Source organism: Mobula birostris, chromosome 12 (genome assembly GCF_030028105.1).
Source record: "Mobula birostris isolate sMobBir1 chromosome 12, sMobBir1.hap1, whole genome shotgun sequence".
Lineage (NCBI taxonomy): Eukaryota > Metazoa > Chordata > Chondrichthyes > Myliobatiformes > Myliobatidae > Mobula > Mobula birostris.
Window position 1 is genome coordinate 82,517,479 of NC_092381.1, and position 25,223 is coordinate 82,542,701.

Here is a 25,223-nt window from a genome sequence, read left to right on the forward strand (position 1 = left end):
ATTACAATACTCAATACCCAACAATAGAAAGGGAACTAGAGGAGTTATTTTGGGGAAACCAACAAAAGTTACTACGGATGAAATTAAACAGAACGTGAAAGGAGCAAAAATTATTGAGGACAAATGTTTGAAAGCTACAAGAAATGGGAAAAAGTGTGATAGTTTATCGGTAATGATTAACTTTAATGAAGAGAAGTTGCTGACTAACATTTAATTAGGGTATCTGTGTTATGCGGTTAGAATATATATATACCACCGCCTTTATGATGATATAAATATCAGAAATTCAGGCACATTGTGGCAGTCTGCAGAGGAAAACAAAGATGTAGGAGATGTGCTGGAGCAAATGAATACGGGAAATGTGAGGGAGGAGCTAGGCTGAAATGCTAGCGAGGAACACAGTGTAGTTTATCGAGGGTACATTTATAGCAAGAAGGCAGCTGAGATACAATATGTAAAAGTAACTCAAGGGATCAGTTATGCAGAGGCAGTGAAAGGATTTGCTGGAAAAAAGAAGGCTATCAAGCAAACAGATACAGGGAATAATAAACTGGTGAACTGTGAGGGCTGTAATATGAAAAATAAGGATACACTAATAATGAGTAGAAAGAATTTCATACTGTTTATGGTAGATGCAATTAACTATTCAGCACAAACAAGAAAAAGAACTGAAAAAAATTAAAAATATAGTCAAATCTGCAGAAAAATATCTTGGTATTACAGGGATTAGGTGGGAAGAAGTCAAAGAAATGCTGAATGGAGGATCCAGCAGATCACAGGCAGGGGAGATGGAATCTTAATGGCAGTATACTTATCGCAAATGGTCAAGAATTTATGAAATATGTATCAGAACTTAAGGAAAAACCTCAGATTTTATGTATACAAGAAACATGGTTTGAAACCCAGGGTAAATGTGCAGAACTCCAACAAACAGAAGTACTCAACAAGAACAACTGAGTTGGAAAAGGGATTGGAAAATGGAGGAGCTTATTACAAAGCTACAAAAGGAAAAGGAATTTGTTGCAAAGTGAATTATCTACATTCAGATTATAAAATGAAAACGTGGAAACAAATGAAGAAGAACTCCGAGATCTCAGTAAACAACTGCAGGCTACGATCCAAGGAAAGGAAAACCTGAAAAAAGCAGTAAGACTTGAAAAACAGCAATTTTAAAAGTTAAATGTGCAATAACTAATATTCTTTAACAAGATTTTAGTCTTACAAATGATGCAGATGAAATCAATGTAACTGAGGTAATGCAGCTACTTGAAAACCATGTGACAAAATTAGGGAAGAATAGCAGTTTGTGGCACTACTATCTAATGAGCGCATAAAGCATTCACGAGGAATTGCTACTACAGAGTGATGCAAGTAGAGATCTGCAGGCTGAACTAGATTATCTAAAGTAGAGTACTCCAGGACATATTTGGTTGGAACAACACAAGTCTAACAGGTGGCGGTAATGCACCGAAAAGCTGGTTTGCCAACCGCCATAAAACAACACAAGAAGAAGAAGTGTGGGTGCTGGTTTGTCCTGTCAGTGTCCCCTTGGAGCAACCCGCCGGTGAAAGGCTAGAGCAGCAATTCGTAATCTCTAGGCCTGGTTGGAGGACCACCGCTTCATGGAGCCTTGTCTCTAGTCGGAGCAGTCATCGTGGTATGGATTTGGCTGTTTCCGGGACCAGCTGAGTGGCCGTCTGCCACTCTGACCTGGATATGAACTCGGCTGTTTCCGTAGCCTGCCAAGGTTGCTGGCCGCCCCGAGACTCGGTACCAACCCGGATTGAGCTCCCTTCCTGTCCCTGCCTCTGTGGGGTAAGTCAGGCCGTCTTTGCCGTTACCCTGAGGCTAGTCTGTTCCCTTCCCCTCTCCATCTGAATCCCTGACAGTTTTCTCTGTGGTTTACCTCAGCAGTCATCCCAATCCAGTGTCCTAGTAAGCATCCCAGCCCGGCGTCTTAGAAAGGATCCTGGCCCTGCATTCCAAGAAGGAGTACCCCGTCCTGCCCAGGAAAGCCTTGAAGATTCCAAGCCTCATCCAGTCCTGTAGCCACGTCATGTCTTCGCGTAGTTCCGGAGTCCGAGCCCGTGTCAAGACCCGGGTTCTGGGTCCTTGCCCAGTCTCTGGCTCGGTGTTTGTACCCAAGCCTTGAAGAACCCAGGCCTCGCCTAGTCCTGTAGCCAAGCCTTGAAGAACCCAAGCCATGTCCAGTCCTGTAGCCACGTCATGTCCTCGCCTAGTTCCGGGGTCCGAGACTGAGTCAAGACCCAGGTTCTGGGTCCTTGTCCAGTCTCTGGCTCGGAGTCCAAATCCAGGCTCCTAGTTCCCAGTTCCTTATCCTGGTCCCGCTTTCCCAGCCAAAGTCCTAGCCCAAGTCTGTGTTCCTGTCCCAGCTCCTAGTCTGTGTTCAGTCCTGTCCCTAACTCTAGTCCAGTCCAGTTCCCAGTTCTTCAGTGTTGGTGTCCTGCATTTGGGCCTGCCTTCATCCTCCACCATATGACAAGTGCTGAGGATCTGAAATGGCAGAACTAGGCTTTGTGAGCAACTAAAGTTCTTAGAGTTCTGGTTATGAAGCACAAAAACATGCCTTTTGGCCCATTAAGTTAAGCTAGCCAACAGCCCCTCATTTACACTTGGTGACAGTTGTGCGTCATGTCTGACGATGACAGGAAACCTGTGCCGGAGAGTTTTTAAAGAGCAAAAGCCATTGCACTGGGGTATTTCCACTCCCTTGACCTCAGAAGTCCAACAAGCGTCACAAACTGGGTTGCAGAGGATGACCTTGACGTCTTCTGTGTCTTATCATACCCTTTGTTCTTCATGGAGCATTGCAAAACCGCCTTCCTAGCCATTGAATCTCATCCACCCAGTCCGCCGGTCACATGCTGAGTGTCGGGTGGGGACCAGAGGTGAGCGAACTGCCCCTGAATGGACACCACAAGCCCCTTCAGCAGGGGTGATACCCCTCCCACCAAGTACACCCACTTACACTAATCTTCCTCACACTTTTGAGCTTTGAGGCAAACAGGAGGAAACCCCACATTTCTCCCACGCAGAGAGTGTACAGACTCCACCCAGTCAGCACCCAAGGCTGTACCCTGATGTTGTGAGGCGGTGGTTCTACCAGGTGTACCAGCTTCTCGACACCTCTTGCTAAGGGGAGTGTTTATACAGCACACACTGAACACCAAAAGGGAACTGCAGACATTACCAATCTGAAGTAAAATCAGAAAGTCAGAAGAGATGAGGCAGGTACAAATACAACATTTGAACTGTATTTGGATGTATATGGATCTGAAGGTTGCGGGACACAGGCTAAACGCAGGCAAATCGGTGTGGTTCAGGTGGGCACCCTGGTCTGCATGGTTTTCGTGCTCTATGACTGACTGACTCTAAAATGCGGGAAACATTCAACTGGTCGGACAGCACCACAGAAAGTGAACAGAATTAACGTTTCATTACCCTGCAGACTGACGCATTTTCTGTTTCTTATTGCAGCAAAAACAAATCTGCTTTTTTTTAACTTTTGCAGTTACTATGCTTTTATTAACCAAGAGTCCTCGAGTGTCATGTTCAAAAACTTGGACCTTTCCCCAGCCCCCACAACACCCGCCCCCCCCCACCCCAGCTGCAGAGAGAGACACACACACACACAACTTTCGATAGCGTGAGCTCGACTAAGGAAGCAATAAAGGGCCGCTGTCAAAATTTGACGGATGCCTTGTTCCCAGTAGCAACGGTTAACTTAAAAAGCCGCAAGCCGGGGAGGAGCTGGTTCGGACCAGGTCTGCAGTCGGCAGCTGCGGGTGAATGAAAGGGTCTGGACCGGCCGGGAAAGCACTGCACCCGGAGCTCACCCCGCTGAATCTGCCCCAACTTATCCCGGGTAGCACCGGCGAGAAGGAGTCCAGCTGTGCTTCGGTATCCTTTATTTCTCCCCGCGCCTGGGTAAGTATGGTTTCCTGGGGAAAGCGGATCCCCAGCGTAATATTTGCGCTTCCATTCCTCTTTGTGTCAACTCCTTGTTTACTAATTATTTGAAATATTTACTTTTATAGGTTGTCCCCATTATGTGTAAATGTGGTTGACTGATGTTTAATTCAAATGTTCTGACTACTGGTCCTATTAGCTTCATTTTTATTGATCACTTTACTGATCAGTTGCGGGGAAGGTTGCAAGGATGGGTGAACAACTGGGGTGAAGTGCCCCACATTCCTTCCAACAGTCCCAGGCCCCGGTTGTAACATAAAATGCAGGTGCCGCACAGCTGGACATTTAGCTGAGATGGGATCTGAGGGGAGCCCAGGTTTGATGTGGTTTTGAAAGTCAGCAGGCTTTGATAGTGAGCGGTAGCTGAAAACTCACCAGTATTCAACTTCTACAAATGCTCCCTAAGTACCATAGTGCCTGTTGTATACCCCTGAGAGTTCCTCAGTCTGGTGCTCTCTGTAACAAGTTTACACTTACAGAGAACTGTCAAACATGAAACTGTGATCTAAAGCACAAAAGACTAAAGTATAATTTAAACTGGTATGAGAATTAGATGTGTTTGAATCAAGCATGTCATTTGTACCTTGGTCAGTTTTTAACTCCATTAGTACTTGGCTCCGATCTCTTTGTATTTACCTGGATTTTACACTTGGATTAATCAAGTTCTCTGTTCTCTCCTTCATTGTTCCCTCTGCCTCTTCTGGGGAAATCTGGCTAGCCTCATTTTTTTCTCTCCTGTAGGTAGTGCTTCTAGACCAGGGTTCCCAAGCTTTTTTTTTCATACCATAGACCAATACCATTAAGCAAGGGCTCCATAGACCCCAGGTTGGGAACCCCTGTTCTAGGTGGTATCTGAATCCTTTCTTCTTTAGTCACAGGTTCGATTCGCCCCAGACTGCATTAATCAATTATTTTAGATTTGTTAATTTGCTTTCCCCTTTCCTTCCCAAAGAAGACCCCAAACTCTCCTTTCTTCCTCCAGCAAAAGATCCTACTCTAACTACCTACAAATGACTGAAAAGGTCAGTAGAGTGTTGGCTTTCTCAAAGGTACAAAGAGCTGAAAGCACCAGGTTGTAAACTTGGAGGATATATTAACCTTCAAGGTGGTTGAGTTCAGAGTCATCAAATAATGCCAGAACTAATAAGACTATGTTCGGAACAAACGATGCATTGAGGAGTCTTAGGAAATTGGGATGATCTAATTGGAACTGTTAATACTTGGGTAGCAGGATGGAGATATGTCTCCACCAAAGGAGGGATAAGGCAGTCCTTCCCTCCGCTGGCCTGCATGTCAGCCTTGGTCAAGGTATAACACATGCCGAGCCCTCTGATCAGGGTAGCGTGAAGCCATGGGGACAGGTGGTGGACGCTTGTTATGAGCAGCTGCTGCATATCACAAGTCCTGGTTCTGCGACTACTGATGCCGGGCAGACAACCTCTGAAGGGTACTGATAATGGCTAATGTCACTCATCTTGTAAAGTCACTGTCCAGTAGAAGGCAATAGCAAACCATTCATGGAGAAAAAATTTGCCAAGAACAATCATGGTCGTGGATAGACCACGACTACCCATGTCATACAACAAAGCACAAAATGATGATGACTCTTAACGAGATAATGTAATTTCCGTTCTATTTTCCAGTTCAATTCCTTGAGATAGAAGTAAACCTGTCATATTTACCAAATAATAAGCCACAAGCTGCCCTGTGATGTCACTCTCTTGTTACTTCCCAGACACATGGAATGCCCTCCTCTGAAGGGAGTGCTGTCTCAGATTGTCTCAGAGCTTCAGCTGTGCTCTCCTCCTTCACCTAGTCAGCTCACTAGGGATAAGTGCTGACTGGGGGCGGTGGGGGGGGGGGGAAGTCTCAGCCCTCATTACCATCCCCATTCCCTTCCTGGTCCAGGTCAGTTTACTCCTCTTCAGTGAGTGCAGCTTCAAGCTTCCATCTCCTCTGCCATTCCTACATTGCTCCTCCTGGTCAGTTCACTGTCCTTGCTGAGCGCAAGCCTTTGGTTTCATGGTGCCACTGCTCTCCAATCTGAATCCCAGTCAGTTTCCTTCATCCAGGTGAGTATTGGTCTCAATTCTTGGGCCTTTACAATGTCCCCACTTCCTCCTATTCCCAGTCAATTCACTCTGTTTGATTACTGTAGCCCCCAGAGAATTATTGGGGCTTTCCCCACTTCCTTCCCAAAAAAAGAGACACAAAACCCTCCTTTCTTCCTCCAGTTAAAGATCCTACTCTAACTGAAACGGTCGGTAGAGTGTTGGCCTTCTCAAAGGAACAGATGTACAAGGGGCTGAAAGCACCAAGTTGTAAACTTGAAGGATATACTGGCCTTTAAGATGGTGCAGTTCAGTTTCACCAAACCAAATTAAGCTCAGAGCAAGTGACACTTTGAGGCGATTTCCCTTTGCCTGGTCTTAGGAAGTTAGAATGATCTACTTGGAACTGTTAAGATGATGGAGAGCATTATCCTAGAGAATCTCCCTGGGCTTGAGGAATCCTGGATGTGGGAGGATAGCTTGAAGTTATAAGCGAGGTCCTATATTGATGATCTGTAGAAGCAATTCCCTACAGCTCTCTCCCAAAACAAAAGATCCAAAAAGGCTATCACTCGGAAACGTCAGGTGAGACTGGCTGACTTTAATGTCAGAAATGAAATTGCTGAAAATAGCTCATAGTTCAGGCAGCCACTGTGGAGGCAGAAACAAAGTGTCTGCTGCACACTTGGATCTGCACCCCTCCATAGCTACTGCCTCATCTGAGTAATTTCAGTGCCTTTGCCACAGACGCGGGTTCAATCCTGACCTCTGGTGCTGACTGTGCAGAGTTTGCACGTTCTCCTGTGACCATTCCGCCAGCTCTGGCTTCCTCCCACGTTCCTAAGGTCTGCATATCAGTAGCTTAATTGACCACTTTAAATTGCCACCAGTGTGTAAGCGAGTGGGCGTGTCGGTGGAGAATTGATGAGAGCAAAAACTCACATTGACAGAGGAACTCAGCAGGTCAAGCAGCATCTGTGGAGTTAAAGCGCTGGCCAGTGTTTCATGTTGAGACGTCGCATCTGGAAATTGCTGAGAAATGCAGGGAAAATAAATAGTGGGATTAATGTGGGCTGAGTGTGAGCAGATGCTTGTTGGTCAGTGTGGAATCGGTGGGTTATAGGACCTGCTTTCTCACTGTATTGCTTATGAATCTGTCTACAGTTTGGTTGATTTTTATTCACTGATTTGGCTGCACAGAACCTAACAAAGGCAATTCAGCCAGGTAGGCTGCAGATCAACCACAAGGCAACTGAATGCTGGAATGCTGGGCACTGAATAGACTAACACTGCTCCCACATTTCCTTCATTTCTTTTCAAAAACACGGTGTCTGTAGTCTCGATCACCAAATAAGCTGAAGGTAGATTCTGCTGCTGTACTGTGATCAAGATTGCATTTGATATTTTTATAGGATAGCTTTTATATGTGTGTTAATCTGCCAGCATGGCTTCTGGCTGCTAAAGCTTCTCTTGCAGCTTCAGTAGGGAAAATGCAACGCCTTAAGTCGCACGCTTTGGAGGGAGACGTAGCAAAGTGGCTGGAGACAGAGAGGCGTGAATCCAAGCGTGCAGAAACTAGACTCAGGAATGGACTTCATGACTTGGAGGAGGCGAGGTTTTATTGTATCAACAGAATGATGAAGGAACAGCAACGTGTCCAGAGAGATCTTATCACGATAAAAAATGGTAGGTTGCCCTTGCTAAGATGGAGAAATTCACACATTGGATGTCCTGAAGTTGCCACTGGGCAGAGACAGTTCACTCTGGTTCATTTCTAGTGGCAAAGTTAAACAACCACATGCCAACTGTCTTACTATTTTTATCTTACAAAGATATAACACCGCTCTTCCTTTAATTTCCCTTCTGTTACATTCTCTACACCTCTTTGTTCCATTTCGTGTGCACTCTCAGACTCTGCAGATGGGAGACAGATAACTGTTCTACTCTCTCCACAGACACTGCCTGGCCTGCTGAGTGTTTCCAGCATTCTCTTCCTTTACTATTGACACATTGCATCCTGGAGATTCCAGAAGTTTGAAAGCCAGATCATGCTCGCATTTAACCACTTCTTCCCCATATTTTTTTAAAACTTAAACTGTACATGTATAATTTGGAAGTTGCTAGTACAGGAATTTATTTTACAACCTTCAGGTGATTCTAATCAAGCCTTAATCATTACTGAACTAAAAGATTTGGAAACCAAGTGGAATACCTTCCCTCGGCAATCTGGAGTTCCCATTAAATCATGCAGCTAACCCCTGAACGATATGTAAGTTATACACCACTGCTCTGAAATAATTCAAGAGTATGTGAAATGGCCTGATTGTTGCCACATCCCACTGCTTGCCCAGTGGGTGTATCGTTCAGATAGCAAAGTAATTAAACCGAAGGAATGCCGAGCAAAATCTTTCTGCACTACACTGTTTAATTGTTTACTTAGTGGGTCTGTGACTGGCGTTGCGCCAGGCATTGCTCACTAATGTGTCAACAAGTGCATTCTGATATCAGTTCTAAATTTTCATTTTACTTTCAACCTGCATTCCACTTTTTTATAATGGATATTGAAATATCGTGCTAGATCTACTACTTATTACTGTACGTTCCTTTAACAAGAATTGCAGCCCCTTAGCACCTCAGGGAGGTTTCGACCCTGGAGATCAGTGTCCTGTACATCCCTCATTAGGTGTTCCCTTTCCATACCCTTGCATTGACTGACCAGACCATCTCATGCTTCCTCTTCCTTAAGCCATTTCAGCTATTGGTTCCGTTTACTGCGGTCACTACCAGTCCTACGTTTCTTGTACGTATGACAAACAAGGGTCTGCTGAAATGTCCAAGTCTCTCCCAACTTCACCTGAGATTCTTTCAGCACAGTCCATGGAATGTTTCTACTTCCTGGAGCAACTAAAAGACTACTGGAGGAACCCAGAGGGTTGAGCAGCATCTGTGTTTGGTAAGGTAGCTGTAGGAAGTAGTAGGTTTATAGTAAACAGCTCCAGATGGTTATCACCTGTGATAGAGTCAGAGAGATCCAGGGAAGGGAGAAAGGCGTCAACAAATGATCCAAGTGAATCTGAGGACAGGATGCAAGGTTGTGAGCCTGTCATCTGGTGATTATTCCCTATCTGTTCATAACTTGTTGGATTTTCCCCAGGGTATTCTAAGAAGAAGGCAGTAAGCTGTTTCGGAAAGCTATGCCCAGATACTAACACTGCAGTTAAGGAAAGCCCTGACTTCAGCAACAAAGTTTCACTCGTCAAACCACCTGCAAAGGACAGAAGCTTCATCTTGGCATCAGAAAGAATCAGGTAGCAAAATATTTACCTGATTTTGCGCTCAACATTTTGAACCTGTAATTCAATAATGTTAGCAGGATTTGTTTTAGTTTCAGACCTAAGGATTTTTAGGTACTTAGCCAAAGGGATTCTTCAGCCTGTATATTCCGCTCACCTGATGTGGAAACTGGGACTGACATTTCCACACAGGTCGGTTAAGGTTGACAATGACAGGGTTGGTCCACCATGAGTAAATATGAGCGTGGACCACACTGGGTCTAGCTGGCCACCCACTGATTGCACACTGGTCTCCACGCCTTGATTGCTCCATCTCCCACCCCTCTCCTGGACAAAGGTTTGTTCACAGGTGAAACATTTCCAGTGCCCATTTATTATTGCCCCAGGCCTTGATGGTCACACATCTGAAATGGCCACTGGTACCATCACTCATTAGGGTGATTAGAAAACTTGCTTGGCGGGATTGTTTTCATGAAATCCATGCTGACATACATTTATTAGTTACTACCTAACCAAATAGCAATTTGTTTTGTCCTGTATGCTTGTTTTCACATATTTAGAGTCAGAGAATCATACTGAACCAAAACAGGCCCTTCAGCTCTCCAAGTCCAAGTCATCAAACACCTAATTCTACAATAATCCCAGTTTATTTTTTCTACATTCCCATCAATTTCCCGCAGATTCTACCACTCAGCTGCACATTATAGGCAACTGACAGTGGCCAACTAACCTATTAAACATAAACTTAACCATTTTATTAGACTATTAGAGTTGAAAAGTATATAACAATTGCTCTTCGGCCCATCGTGTCAATGCTGACTTTCGTGCCTATCTACAGTGCCTAAAAAAAGCATTCACCGCCTCCCCCCCCCCGGAAGTTTTCATGTTTTATTGTTTTACAACATTGAATCACAGTTGATTTAATTTGGCACTTTTTGACACTGATCAACAGAAAAAGACTCTTTTGTGTCAAAGTAAAAACAGATCTCTACAAAGTGGTAGGCTAATTCATTCATGGAAAATTAAGGGATGAACAGTAGTTACTGGCCATGGCAGTGATGTTCAGGAGTGCAAATAAATAGATTAAAAAAGAGCTTTGTTAAGCTGATTGGCCTGTAGTTGTCAGGTTTATCCATCTTTCCATCTATAAATTGCCATGCTCCAGTTTCTAGAACCATTCTCATTTTTCTGGGTGTTTTAAAGAATGAATTAAAATAGATACATTTCTAGACAAACAGATCAAGAAATATGGGTAGAGAGAGGGAGTAAGGTATTGATATATTAGCATATGGGATGCCTGCTTCTATTTTCTATGTTTCTTGGTTTCAGCCAAAACCTCTATACTTTCCAGATTCAGTGACATGGGATACATTAGTGTAGACAAGTTGACTTTTCTACTTTGAGAATAGCCACATTTTATCAGTTCATATTCAATCCAGTTTCACTACCAAACAAGAGAAAGTCTGCAGATGCTGGAAATCCAAGCAGCACACACAAAATGCTGGAGGAACCCAGCGAGCCAGTCAGCAGCTATGGAAGAGTACAGTCAATGTTTTAGGCCGAGACGCTGAGGAAGTTTCGCTACCAGCTCTTCATTTTAACTGTAACGTTGAATTGTTTTCTGTCCCTGTGCAGATACAATTCAGGGTAATACTGGGGTACCTTTGCTTTGTCATTGGCCTCCATGTCTCCTCTTTGATCTCTGATCAGTTCTGTTTTTCCTTTATCTGCACTATAACCATATTCTTGCTGTTTGTTTAAGGAAAGTCTTTTATGTTGCTTTTCATGTTTGCCACCAAATTATTCTCAGAGTCTCTCATTGCCACTATCGTTATTCCATTTGCAGAGGTAATTTGTACTTTTTATTTTCAAGTTGTCTCTTTGAGTATGAATCTTAATATTGTCAGGAGCCTCCTTTTCCCATTCTTATTCCCAATTATATCATTCAAGAAACTTTAATTTTGGATGCATTTCCGTCACGTCTCCCATGAGTTAAACAAGATACGTCCTCAACAAAAAAATTAAATATGTAGTTTTTGTATCTAATCAACATTTTTGGAAACCTTCTATTTTTGATAACATTTTGCCTAAAGCCAGAGACAGATCCTTTTCTGATCCCCTGAAGTTAACCTCACCCTGTTAACTTATCGTATACAGTACTGGACAGTTCTTTGCATGTTTCCACAATTATATGCTGCATTTAAATATATAACGATCAATGTCCCCTAAGTGATCTCTCATTAAAATTTGTTCCATTTCATTTCACATAACCACATCTAATATGAGTTCCTTCTTCCAGGAGTTCCATTCCCTTTTTGTTACTAAACTGCTATTGTTCCTAATTAGGATGATTAAATTTCCCCATTACCATACCTTGTAGTTACAGAAGCATAGAACATAGAGATATAGAGCACAGTATGGGCCCTATGGCTTACAAAGCTGTGCCAAACCTTTACTCTGCTCTAGAATCACTCTAACCCTTCCCCCTTGCATAGCCTACACTCCTCCAGTTTTCTTTCATCCATATGGCTATCTAAGAGTGCCCCAAATCTGTCAGAGGGTGGTGGGGTGGAGATACATCTCTAACAAAGGAGGTGTAAGGTGTTCCGACCCTCTGCTAGCCTGCAGGCCACCACTGGGGAAGGTGTAGTACCTGCTTAGACCTCCGATTAGGGTCACATGAAGCCATGAGAGGAGGTGGTGGATGGTCTTAGAGCAGCCAGTGCATATCACAAGTCCTGGTTATGCGACCACTGATGCCAGGCAGACAATCCCTGGAGAGTATTGATAATGGCTGGGGTCACCTGTCTAGTAAAGACACTGCCCAGAAGAAGGCAATGGCAAACCACCTCAGCAGAAAAATTTGCCAAAATCAATCATTGTCGTGGAAAGACCAAGATTGCCTACATCATACGACACAGCACATAACGAAAGAAAGAATATATCAGGCTCCACCAACAACCTGGCAGTGCATTACAGGCATATACCACTCTGCGTAAAGAACCTACCGCTGACATCTTCTCTGAACTTTCCTCCACTCAGATTAAAAGGAAACCCTCTAGTTATCACCTTTGCTGTCCTGGGACAAGGTACTGGCTGTCCACTCTATTGATATTCAAGGTGTGGCAGCATATAGCATAGTGTCAGTGCATCACTTTAAAGCACCAGCGATCACTGATCGGGGTTCAATTCTCACTACTGCCTGCAAGGAGTTTGTGCACTCTCTCCATGACTACAGGGGTTTCCTCCGGGTGCTCTGGTTTCCTCCCACTTTCCAAAGATGTACGGTGAGTTGTGGGCATGCTATGTTGGCACTGGAAGCATGGTGACACTTGCTGGCTGCCCAGCACAATCCTCCATGATTTGATTTGACACAAAGGGTGCAGTTCACTGTATGTTTCAATGGACATGCGATGAATAAAGCTAATCTTTAAAAATCTCTTTAATCTATGCCTTTTATAATCTTATATACCTCTATAAAGTCACCTCTCATCCTCCTTCACCCCAAAGGGAAAAGCCCTAGCTTGCTCAAACTTCTTTCATTAGACAAATGAGGTTCTATTATATGGACTTACATAGAACTACGTACAATGTAGAGCAAACAAAGGCAGTTCAGCCTAACAAGTCCATGTTTCTAGTTCTGGTATCATCATTCTACTTTTCAACTTCTCCGATATCTTCTCACCATTTTTTTTTAGAATAAAGCAACCAGGAATGCATACTACTTAAAGAGTATTGGATTTAAACGAGGTTCAGTATTTAAACTCGAGAAATTCTGCAGATGCTGGACATCCAAAGCAACACATACAACAATGCTGGAGAAACTCTGCAGGTCAGGCAGCATCTGCGGAATTGAATAAACAGTTGATATGTCAGGATTGGAAAGGAATGGGTGAAGATGTCAGAATAAAATGGTGGGAGGGGTGGAGGGAAAGGAGGTTAGCTAGTCAGTAGTATGTGAAGCCAGGAATCAGATAGGAGAGGAGAGTGGACCACAAGAGAAAGTGAAAGAGGAGAGGCACTGGGGAAAGATGATAGGCAGGTAGGTCAGAGGTAAGAGGCCTGAGTGGGAAATAGAAGAGGGAAGGAGGCTGGAATTTTTTTTTACCAGAAGGAGAAATTGATATTCATGCCATCAGATTGGAGGCTTTTAACTGGAAGGTGAATATTGCTTTCTCCTTCTGGTAAAAAAATACTTTCTCTCCCCTCTTCAATTCCCCACTCTGGCCTTTTACCTCTTCTCACCTACCTATCACTTCCCCCTGGGTCCCCTGCTCCTTCCCTTTTGCTCATGGTCCACTCTCCTCTCCTACCTGAGTCCTTCCTCTCTAGCCCTTTACCTTCTCCCCCCAACTCGGCCCCCCCCCAGGCTCCACCTATCACTCTGTAGCTCACCTCCTTCCCCTCCCACCACATTTTTATTCTGGAATCTTCCCTCTTCCTTTCCAGACCTGAAGAAGGGTTTCAGCCCAAAACATCGACTGTTTATTCATTTTCATCGGCACTATCTGACCTGCTGCAGTTCAATACTTTCTTTCATCCTATCTCCCTAGAAATTGCTGGCTTTCTTTTTTTGTGAGTAACTTTATAAAACTGAGTCTCTACTTGTCAATTTTGCCAACTATTTTTGCACTTCTTCCCACTGTGGTCTTACATAGAGACCCTGCAGCGTAAGAGTTCCTGCAAGATTCCTAACCAAACAGAATCTAGTAATTGCAGCATCCCTTCCCAGTGCTGCAGTAGTTTCTTTGATTAATATTGCTGTCTCTCTAACCTCATTTCCTTTCTCTTCTTTCCTGAATGGCATGTTGCTGGGAAGATAAGCTTTCTAGTTTGCCCCAGTTTTTACACTAGGTCTCAGTATTTGCCACTGATTATTGATTCTTCATCAAACAATTATCACACTATCACCCTACCACAGGCCTCCTGTCTGACACAGCACATTAAGCTCATTCTATGGTAATAAAAGGCACCTTAGAAATGAAATGTCCTGCTTCTTTTACGCTAATCTCCTCAAATATATGTAATTCCAAGATCGTTGCAGTTTTAGTCATCTCTCTGCATGTTCCTCCTTACATGGGAACTACACTCAGTGGCCACTTTATTAGGTACACATGTACACCTGCTCGTTAATGCAAATATCTAATCAGCCAATCATGTGGCAGCAACTCAATGCATAAAAGCAAACAGACATGTCCATAGGGTTCATTTGTTGTTCAGACCAAACATTAGAAAGGGGAAGAAATGTAATCTAAGTGATTTTGACCATGGGATGATTGTTTGTGCCAGATGGGGTGGTTTGAGTATCCCAGGAACTACTGATCTCCTGGGATTTTCATGCACAACAGTGTCTAGAGTTTACAGAGAATGGTGTCTGGCAAGTGAGACAGAAAACACTGACTGTGAATAAATATATTAATAATTTATTTACAAACAGTAAAAATTTGAACAAACATTCATGCTTCCCAAGTTACAGAAACTGCAAAGTTGAATATTTATCAAACACACATTCAACAAACATACATAGTTAAAAGCACACACAGAGCATACCTTCCCAATGGTCATGTGCACCGCTTGCCTTAAACAAAGGAAGAGAAAAGAAACCTCCCACATATGCTCTCTATATACCCAGGATGTTTGAAACTGGACACCAACCAGCTAACCAATGGGAAAAGCAGCTGAAATTTCCGTTGTTTGTACTCTAGACATGCAAAATAATTGCAGCTGCTGCATGATCCTAGAGGAAAATTTGCATGTCTGGAATTGGATTGCTGCTGGATGTGTGTGGTTGACAGATGGAGCACTATCATGTTTTGTAACTTTAAAACTTAAACTAATTCGAAGTGAAACAAGACAGCTGAGAGGTGCAAGGTTTAGTTTGTTCTTTACTTTAAGCAAGGTGTCTACAGGTCACCTGGTAATGTCATGATGTATTTAATTCATACACTTTGACATATGACCATAATGAATGATGTAAACAACAAAAATAATGCTGAATCCAGCAAACTATTTACAAGATTATTCAAATATTACTGAAATATTTAATACACAACACTCCTCCCTGCTTAGTTATAAACTTGACCTCAATATAGAATGCATCTCAACCATATACACAATACTCAATACATTACCACCACTATACAGACATCCACAGCATAGTAAATTCTAAATTGTCCCATTCAGCCCTAAAGATTTAATTTCTTACTTTTGTGGGATAGTGCCTTTCCTGACAAGGAGATTACTCTGCTTAGCCACTGAGAGTTGTGGTTGTGAAGCAATCTCACATTTTGGGGCCTCCTCCGTGGTGGTTGTAGGAGTTGACTGCAGTAAGTGATTCTGACAGCGGTAGCCATCTTTCTTCTCTAATGATCGACTCGTTCCTCAACTGATCAATGTGCTGCCTCCAAGTGATATCAGATGCAATCTCCACTGTGTAGAAGAGTGGTCCAATTCTGTCCTTAATCTTTCCGAGTCCCCACTTATGATCACCTCAGTAGTCCCTCACCAGGACTGCTTACCCAGGAGTGAAACATCAAACCTTCTTGTAGAGGAGACTTCAACTTATCTCAGCTGTATGTCCTGTCCTGCGTCCTCCTTCAGAGACTGAGTTTGAAGAATCCAAGCATGAATGCAAGGAATGGGCCGGGAACAGCAGAGCTGGTGAATTGTTGGTTATGGAGTGTTCTGCATTGCAATATGCAAGGAGGAAATTGGTGGGCTTTTGATTCAGTGCCGGTACTGACATATCTCACAGGGCATTCTTTAGACTCAGGAAAGACTTTCTGCCAAGTCATTTGTAGCTGGGTGACGTAGTGCAGATGTAATATGTCTTATCCCATTCATTTTTAGGAATGCCTGAAACTGTTCCGTCACAAACAGTGGCCTATTGTCACTGATTAAGTATTCTGGAACATCAGTGCATGTGAAAAGGCTTGTCAACACACAAACAGTGTGTGAGGTTGTAATGGAGGTATTGGGAGTACTACTGGCCACTTTGTAGCTGCATCCAGTAAGTTGCGCCCATGAATGGTCCGGCAAAATCCACATGAATCCTCTGCCAGGGCAATGTGGGCCATTCCCGGGGATGGAATGGTACTGCTCTTGGCAGCTTCTGGATGTGTTGGTATCCTGAACTGTGCATGGCAAGCTTTGAGCCAATGTCTTCAATTTAGACATGCTTAGATGACCAGCAGGTTGCTCCTCCAGCACCTGACCTCTCAGCTTGGATGGTGTAACGAGTCTCAGTCCCCACATAAGGCAATCCCATCATAGGCACGTTCATCTCGTTGCTGGTGAAAATGAGGGAACTGGAGTTTCTGCTGCACATTCCAGCCATTCTGGGTGGCCATGTGGAATCTCTTCCAGTTTCCCATTGGATCATCTCTGCCCTAGTAGGGGGACTTCCAACTTGCATAAGGGAAAATACGTCAAGAGGAATTTTTTTTGGTAAATTTTTCCATTATTTTCTTTTCCAGGGGTTAGTGGGACAATCCATCAGCATTTCCATGATTAGGCCTCTCATCTTCTTGAATTTAATCTTGTAATTGTGTCCTCCGACAAAAAGAGCACATCTCTGCATTTGGGCTACTGCTCTTAGTGGAACACCCTTCTGTGGATTGAAAATGGACACTATTAGTTGATGATCAGTAATGAGGGTAAACTCTCTCCCATGCAAGTCCTAGTTAAAACATTTAACACCCCAAACGAGACTCAAGGCCTCTCTGTCAGTCTGTGTGTAATTCTTCTCTACAACAGTAAGGAACTGTCATGCAAAGGCTTTGGGGCGTTCACTTCCATCACTCATGACTGCACATATGCCATGACTCGACTAATACCATAAGGTGAGGCGTCACAGTCAAGCTACACTGGACATGTGAATCCTAATGTGTGACTATAGTGCCTGACATCGCCATTTTCTTTAGCTTTCGACAGCCACATCATACTGCTTTGTTCATTGCCATTTCTTCCCAATCTGCAGTAATGAGTTCAAGGGGTGGAGCACTGTAGCCAAGTTTGGCAAGTACCTGTTATAGTAGTTGACAAATCCTGAAAGGGACTGCAACTGTGGCACATCCATTTGCCTTGGGGCATCCACCACTGCTTGAATTTTCTCAGCACACTTGTGTAATTCTTGTGCATTAATAATGTGACCACAGTAAGTGATGCTTGGTTTAAAGATTTCACACTTGTCACATAGTGCTCTGAGCCCACAATCTTCTACTCTTTTTAACACTGCCTTGAGGTGTTGACAACGTTCCTTATCATCGTTACCGGTAACAATGATATCATCCAGGTCACATTGACTGCCTAGATAGCTTTGCAGCAGCTGGTCTATAGCTTTCTGCCAAAGTGCAGATTCAGATAATACTCCAAAAATAAGTGTATTACAGCGATAAAGCCCTTTGAGAGTGTTCATGGTGTGAAACACTTTGGACTCTTCTCCCATCTCCATCTGTTTGTAGGCCTCTGTTAAGTCCATTTTGCTGAAGTACTTCCCTCCAGAATGGTTTGCAAAGATCTCCTCTATCGTGGGAAGAGGGTATTGATCTACTTTCAGTACCAGGCTAATGGTAACCTTCAAACCACCACAGATCCTGGCAGATCCATTCTTCTTGGCTACTGGGACCACTGGCATTGCCCATGCATTCCACTCAAGCTTGGAAAGAATTCCTGCAGCCTCCATGTGATCTAACTCACTTTATTGCAGATGACATTGAAAACTTGAATGTGACATTTTCATTTAAGACTATTTTACCTTTGATATATTTGAGTTTTATAATGGCATCCTTGAGCGCTTATGTGGCATCATATAGCATCTTTCTTAATTCGATTTCAGTTGGCTTCATTGCATGGGATTGGCAAGCAATTGGTGTATGGATCTCCAATCAAGTTGTAGTTGTCTCAGCCAATCATGCGACCACAATGCTGGTCCTATGTTTTTACCACATATAAACTCAATGTGGCTTGTTAGTTGTTGTATTTCACTGTTATGAATGTCATTCCCAGAGAAGTTATCTTTTCTCCAATATAACTAGTTAGTTGGATAGCCACAGGCTTCAGTTCAGTGACCTGGCTGGTGGCGTAGTGGCATCAGTGCCAGACTTTGGGATGAAAGGTCCTGAGTTCGAATCCAGCCGGCTCCCCTGCACGTTTTCCATCCGTGCTGGGTTATGAGCTGGTGATCTCTTTGGAAATTCACCTGGCAGAAGGCAATGGCAAACCACTGCAGTAACTTGCCTCATACACGGTTCCCCACTACGTCAGAGAGGTGTGGAGGGAAATCGTCCGCTAACCAGAGAAATTCCGGATGCAACATACCTTAGCTTTTCAGTTCAGGATCTTTGAAGAACCGATCAGACTCATTTTGTGAAATGACTGAAATGGCCAAAGCAGTGTCCAATTCCATTTTAAGTAATTTGCTGTTCACTTCAGATATAAACTGTGTTGCTTGTCTATTGTTAGTTTTCACACTGAAAATCTCAAGGCTAGCCAGTCCTTTGTTACTCATTATTAATCAGATTTTTCTTCAACAGCATGTAGATTAGTGTTCTTTTTGAAACTGTAACATGACATTTTAGTTTTTTCCCTTTCTTGCGCAATCTATTTATTTTAGTCTGCCCATCATACTCTTTGAATGTGTCCTACCTTGTTGCATTTTCTGTAAGTTTCACCTTTAAATCTGCAGTGATCTGGTGAACATGAGCCCCTGCCGCAGTGATAACCTGATTTCTTCAGCCAGGCTGGTTTCTGTTTAGATGTTGTAATTCTGTTTACACTCACTTTCAGTCCTAACTTCCACTCGTTTGCGTCTCTGTGTTCTTTCCATTGATACAGCAATTACAACTGCTCTTTTAAATGTAAGTTGCACTTCAGTTAGGACCCATTTTGGATTGCTTTCTTGTAAGATTCCACAAACTAAACGATCCCTCAATGCATCATTAAGCCCATCACTGAACTGACAATGCTCAGACAATTTCTTCAATTCAGCCACATATGCTGAAATAGTCTCTCCTTCTTTTTGATTCTGCTTATGAAACCGAAAGCCATTAAGCAATTAACAATAGTTTTGAAGTTAAATATTCCTACGTTACTATCACAATATCAGCAAAGATCACTTTGACTGGTTTGGTTGAAGCAGTTAAACGTCGAAGTAAACTGTATGTCTTTAAACCTAATGCATTCAGCAAAATTGGTACTTGTTTCTCATTGGCTATTTCATTTCCTTCAATATACTGTTCAATTAGCTCACTATACATGAGCCAGTTATCTGTGGAGCAAATGAACATGTCAATCTTTCCAATGTAACCAGCCATTTCTGAATTATTTGCATGATTATTATCAACTAGTACTCACTCTTGAGGAACCCACCAATTCTTCCACTTTTTACCTATTTTTTAACTCAACTGCCTCTGCACACGCAGCACTGTTTTTTTTTCATTGACTGTTCTTTTCTGTGCTTTTCTTTTAACTTGAATATCTTGCTGCACTTCAACAGGTCAGTAGCCATTTCGGGTTCATTTTTAAAATACCTCATCCCTACTGTATCTTCCAACATTAAACTAATTTAAAGGGGAACAGAGAGCTGAGGGATGCGAGCTTAGTTAGTTCTTTACCTTAAATGAGGTGTGTACATATCACGTGGTGTCATCATGACATATGAAATTCATTTGTTTTTACATATAACCATAATTAATTGTATACAGAACAAAGAATGCTCATTCAAACAATATATTTACAAGATTTCTCAAATATTTCTGAAATATTAAATACACAACAACAACCTACCATTCCCACTCCATCAAAGCTTCAGTGGTCTCATTTCCAAGTGACTAGGATGTTTTTAGTCTTTTCAAAGTGCAGTTATAGGAGTGGTAATTATAATATATATAATTCAACTATGCTGTATGAAAAAAACTAGCATTGCAACTGAATTTCCAGGCAAAAGTTGTCTCTCAAAAGGCCCAGTAAATCTAGGCAGCCACTTTGATATCTGTCTCTGATTGCAGGACTCACTAAACTTTAGGGACCCCATTTTGCATTGCAGAATATTTGAAAACATCCTTAACAACAGGAGAAGTATGAAAAAGCGAAGTATGGGAAAGCTAACTTTCAAGGCTGAGATCCTGCATCAGATGATGTGTGACCTGCCAAGTTCCTGCAACTCTTTGTGTTTATTTTGGCCAAGATCTGCAATTTCTTGTATCTCAACATTTTTTATGTACTTTTCATATCCAATATTTCCAGTTCAGATCTTTCAGTCCATCAAGCTCTACATTAGCAACCTTCTCCTTCACCCACCCCAGCAGGAGAAAATTGGAGCATTAAACTTACTTAGTATTTCCTCTCACAGGACATTATATAACTGATCTTTTCAAATGCCGAACAAGCAGAATTTAAAGGTACCATATTTGTATTGGCACAAGCAAAAAAAGTGTCACCTGGACTTGGAAATCCGAATCCTGACCGATCAGATAAAGATTCCTAAGTGCATTTGTACAGAACTGCATTTGGAGTATTGTGTACAGTTTTGCTCTGCTTGCCCAAAGATGGGAAATACTTTCTGTGGAGAGAGTAGAGGACAGAGATTGGGGAGATTGTTGGGTGGGGGAGATGGGGAGTCGGATGTTGTGTGATCTAAAACTGAGTGAACCAGGACCGTACTCTCTGAAGTTTAGAGAAATGAGAAGAGATCTCAACAAGACTTACACTGTTTGACAAGCCAGATGAAGGGAGGATGTTTCTCCTGGTTGAGGACACAAGGACCAGGACTCCCATCTCAGAATAAGCGCCATGTTGTTTAGGACTGAGAGGAGAAATTTTCTCCCCTAGGGCATGATGAATCCTAGGATTTCTTTGTTTTCCTGAGCTTATCCATTGGGTTCATCAAATTAAGTCTTTTTAAAGATATTAAAGGAATGTGGGGAAAGGGCAGGTGGTGCTGAGGAGAATGATTACTCGTGACTTTAATGCATGTTAGAGCAGATCCAAATGGCAGGATGGCCTACTCCTCCTCCTCATGGCTTTCTTTTACAATTGTAGAGCGCAGAACTACTCCCCGGCGAAAGCTGCCAGGATTGTGATACCACCCAGCGTCTCTCATGCTCTGCAGACACAGATCAACGAGTTCCTCAGTGGATTCAGCGGTGAACAGGAGAAGTCCGATAAGCACGCTGCGGCAGAAGAGGTCCAAGCCCTGACGCCACCCAAGCTGAATGCAGAAGTGCGGACTGAGAGTGCCAGTCCGTCAACCTTGAAGCGGCCTGTCACCAAGCCCGCCATCTCAGTCACGGACAGCGAAAGGGGAAACCAAGCAGCACAGGAAAGCTCCCCCGATGGGTCCGAGTTCTATGCTCCGGATGGGTTGCCCAGAACCATGTACACCATGCCCAGTTTTCTTGAGGCCTTCGTGGAAGCGAGGAAAGCACGGTACATTAGACACCGAAACAAACCCGACAGTGAGAAGGAACTGCCGATCAGTGACATTTTTAGAAAATGCAATGGGCCCATCCAACGCGTCACAGTGAAGGACGCAAAAAATGTCAAGGGCAACAGCTCCATGGGAGCAAATTCAAATTAAACAAGTATTGCAGAATTTGACTGAAAAATTAGAGAAAATAGTTGCCGCACTTATTACATCCACCTTGGATAACATTTGCCCCAGAGGACCAGATTTGACCCCTATCGTTGTGCCAGGGCCAATGTCTCTTGTGCCCTCTGACACTGGTCCCAACAGAGTTTGGGGGTTAGTGGGAGGTCACCTTGGGACAGACAAGCTCACTTCACACTCATGTTGCCCCCATTTTGTTCCACTGAACAGAAAAGGACTGATGCTCTTCCCAATCCCAGGACTGATTAATTGAACCCCAGCAATGGGATAGAAAACTAGAGGAAAATACAGTTCTGAAGCCTGGACTGAGCATGGTGCTTTGGAGAGCACATTGTCTCTCAGCCTATTGATTGTTTAAGTCTCCTTTTCATTGCCAGGTCCCTAACCAAGTCCTGGCCGCAGAGTTCTTGCCCTAAGTCTAAGATCCCTGCTGCTAATAGACATCTAACTTTCACAAACTCTAAAACCAAATCTCCAGCTATCCAGAGACAAGAAAAACTCCAGATGCTGGAAAACCAAGCAACACACACACAACGTGCTGGAGGAACTCAGCAGGCCAGGTAGCATCAATGAAAAAGAATATAGTTGACATTTGGGCCGAAACCGTTCAGCGGGACTCACTAATTAATCAGGAGTCCTGATGAAGGGTCATGGCCCAAAACGTCGACTGTTTACTCTTTTCCATAGATGCTGCTTGGCCTGTTGAGTTTCTCCGGAGGGAGGGGGGGGGTGGCTCTAGCTTTTAGATTATATCTAAAAGCTAGAGGAGAAGATGGCAGCGCAACGCAGCGCGCGCAGCTTCTCCGGTGAAATGATATCATATTTGTTAAATAGGGTACCATGCACAATTCTGATTTGATGGAGACAGCCGTAAGAAGCACGGAGGAACATCTGGAGAAACTTCTGAAATGCCCAGTTTGCTGCCGCTGCTACAGTGCGATCGAGAATCTCCGGAGGGAAGGCCCCAAAATCCTCAGCTTTCCCTGCCGCTGGCGGCTGGGATTGGGGTCGAAGCGCTCGGCAGAGATGGTGATCGGTGTTGGAGGGCTGTTTGGAGACTCGAAGTTTTCGGACGACTCAGAGTCGGACTATGGTCGGGCATGACAGGGAGAGTTTTCTTCCTTCTCCCATCTACGTGAGATGTGGGACTTTCGAGAGACTTTGAACTTTTTTTTAACCATACTCACGGCCTGTTCTTCATCAAGTTACGGTATTGCTTGCACTGTTGTAACTATATGTTATAATTATGTGGTTTTGTCAGTTTTTCAGTCTTGGTCTGCCCTGTGTTTCTGTGATATCACACCGGAGGAATATTGTATCATTTCTTAATGCATGCATTACTAAATGACAATAAAAGAGGACTGTGTGTCCTCATAATCTAATCTAATCTTATTTCCCCTATCTCTGACTACTGTGCAGAGGAACATTGTTTCAAACCTGTCATAACTTGTTACCATTTTAAACAACTCAGAAAACCCCTCCTGTAGTCAAGTGAAAATACAAGAACAGTTTCATGTAACAATACTTGCTACAGAAACAAGTGCAAGTTGATTAAACCATGTAGAATCCATTATTTCGTTCGGTGAGTCAGAACAGCAAATTTAGCCCAGGGTCATTCTGCTCTGTACCCTGCTCAAAGACAGCATACCTTCTTTGAATATATTGGACAAACCTTCAGCTTTTTATGGTTTGTGAGGAAGGAATCATAGTTGACAGTGCATGTAAATATGTCTAAAAACTGAGCACAAATACGCTAAGATTCTGCTGCACATTTGGCGCAGCATCTGGGTTTCCCAGTGTGTGTCACAGCCCCATGGGTGGAGGTTGGTTGCTGGAATATTATATCAGCCTCAGGCATACCTGCCAGCAGACAGTTAGGCTCAATTTTCTTTACTGAATTATAGATATGAGTCAAAAACTGCAGATGCTGGAAAACTGAAATGACAGAAAATGGTGGAATCACTCAAAAAGTCATTCAGGAAATTAGTAAGAAACCCGCTAGAGAGGCAACACAGGCGTAAATAGGATTGGCCCAGATTTTCTGCCCAGGCCTTTAATCTGGAACACCCTGCAATGAAGGGTTGTCCTTTGAGATACAAACTCCACAATTTGCTGGACCTTTTGTGCCACGTCAGTGTCCTCACTTTGAAAGCAGCAACTCCACCTCCAAAATTCTTTAAATTTCATGAAGTAGCTGCTTGGCACAGTCATTTCCAATTACTCCATCACCGATGGAGCTGGAATGTGCTAACAAATTATTTAATGCTTCCTGGATTGCAAGTCAACCTCTCCAGCCCAGAAACCAAACAACTGAAGCGATGGAGTTTCATTTCTATGGAACTTGCTATTCAACTTCTTACTTAATCTGCAAAGGTATTACTTCCTTTACTCCCAATTTCCTTTTCAGACTTCATTTCGTTTTATATTTCCCAGTAGGTGGCCTTCCGGTTGCAGGAAAAATTAGGAGTAGCGCCATTTTGTTTTGTTGGCAAGGACTCAGCTGAATCTAAGTTCTAGGCCACAGATGTTAGCCTGCTACCCTGCAGCTCTAGTGACTTCGGTTCCAGCCTGACCTGGGTGATGTCTGTATAAATTTTACACGTTGTCCTTGTGACTATTTGAGTTTTTCCTGGATGCTCCGGTTTCCTCCCACATTCCCAAGAAGTACAGGTAAATTGGCCCTAGTCTGTGGATAAGCGTTAGAATCTAAGGAAGGGGTTCCTAACCTTATTCATACCATGGACGCCCACCATTACCTGAGGAGTCCGTGGATGCCAGGTGGGGAACACCTGATCTAAGGGAGTCAGTTTGGAATTTTGGGAGGATATATGTGTTAGAGTAGGGTTAGTGATGAACTGAAAGAACTGTTTCCAATCGTCTGTAGACTGATGATTACTTATTTAACTTAGTAGACAGAAAGCCTCAACCAGAAAATCCACACCACAGTATTAAAACAGCTAAAATATTTGGAGTAACACATTCAGTACGCTGGATGAACTCAGCAGGTCAGGCAGCATCAGTTACAAACGATGAGTCAACGTTTCGGGCTGGAACACTTCGCCAGGACTGAAGAATGAAAGATGGGGAAGGATTTGAAGAATGCTTGTAGTTTCAGTTGAAAGACCAGTAATTTGAAAGACAAAGGGGTGGGGGAGGGGAAGCATTGACGTCATGGCCCTAAAAACAATGGGTGGTAGAAGAAGGAGGCGGAACCATGAGGGAGCTGGGGGAGGGGGTAGAGTGAAATAGGGATAGAGGAAGGGAGGCGGAGGGAATTACCGG

At 43.3% G+C, this 25,223-nt stretch overlaps 1 protein-coding gene across 3 annotated transcripts; it reads left to right on the forward strand.

The window, feature by feature from the left end:
- The first annotated feature begins 3,736 nt into the window (after positions 1–3,736).
- LOC140206376 (coiled-coil domain-containing protein 190) lies at positions 3,737–24,938 on the forward strand. Of its 3 annotated transcripts, none has more exons than XM_072274744.1 (4): positions 3,737–3,948; positions 7,485–7,727; positions 9,196–9,349; positions 21,374–24,938. In XM_072274744.1, the coding sequence occupies exons 2-4, from the start codon at positions 7,532–7,534 to the stop codon at positions 21,909–21,911; spliced, it is 888 nt and encodes a 295-aa protein (XP_072130845.1). In that variant the 5' UTR covers positions 3,737–3,948; positions 7,485–7,531; the 3' UTR covers positions 21,912–24,938. The 3 variants fall into 3 exon arrangements, with proteins under 3 accessions (XP_072130845.1, XP_072130844.1, XP_072130843.1); XM_072274743.1 differs by having other exon boundaries at positions 7,506–7,727; XM_072274742.1 differs by having other exon boundaries at positions 3,738–3,948; positions 7,518–7,727.
- The last annotated feature ends 285 nt before the right edge of the window (positions 24,939–25,223 follow it).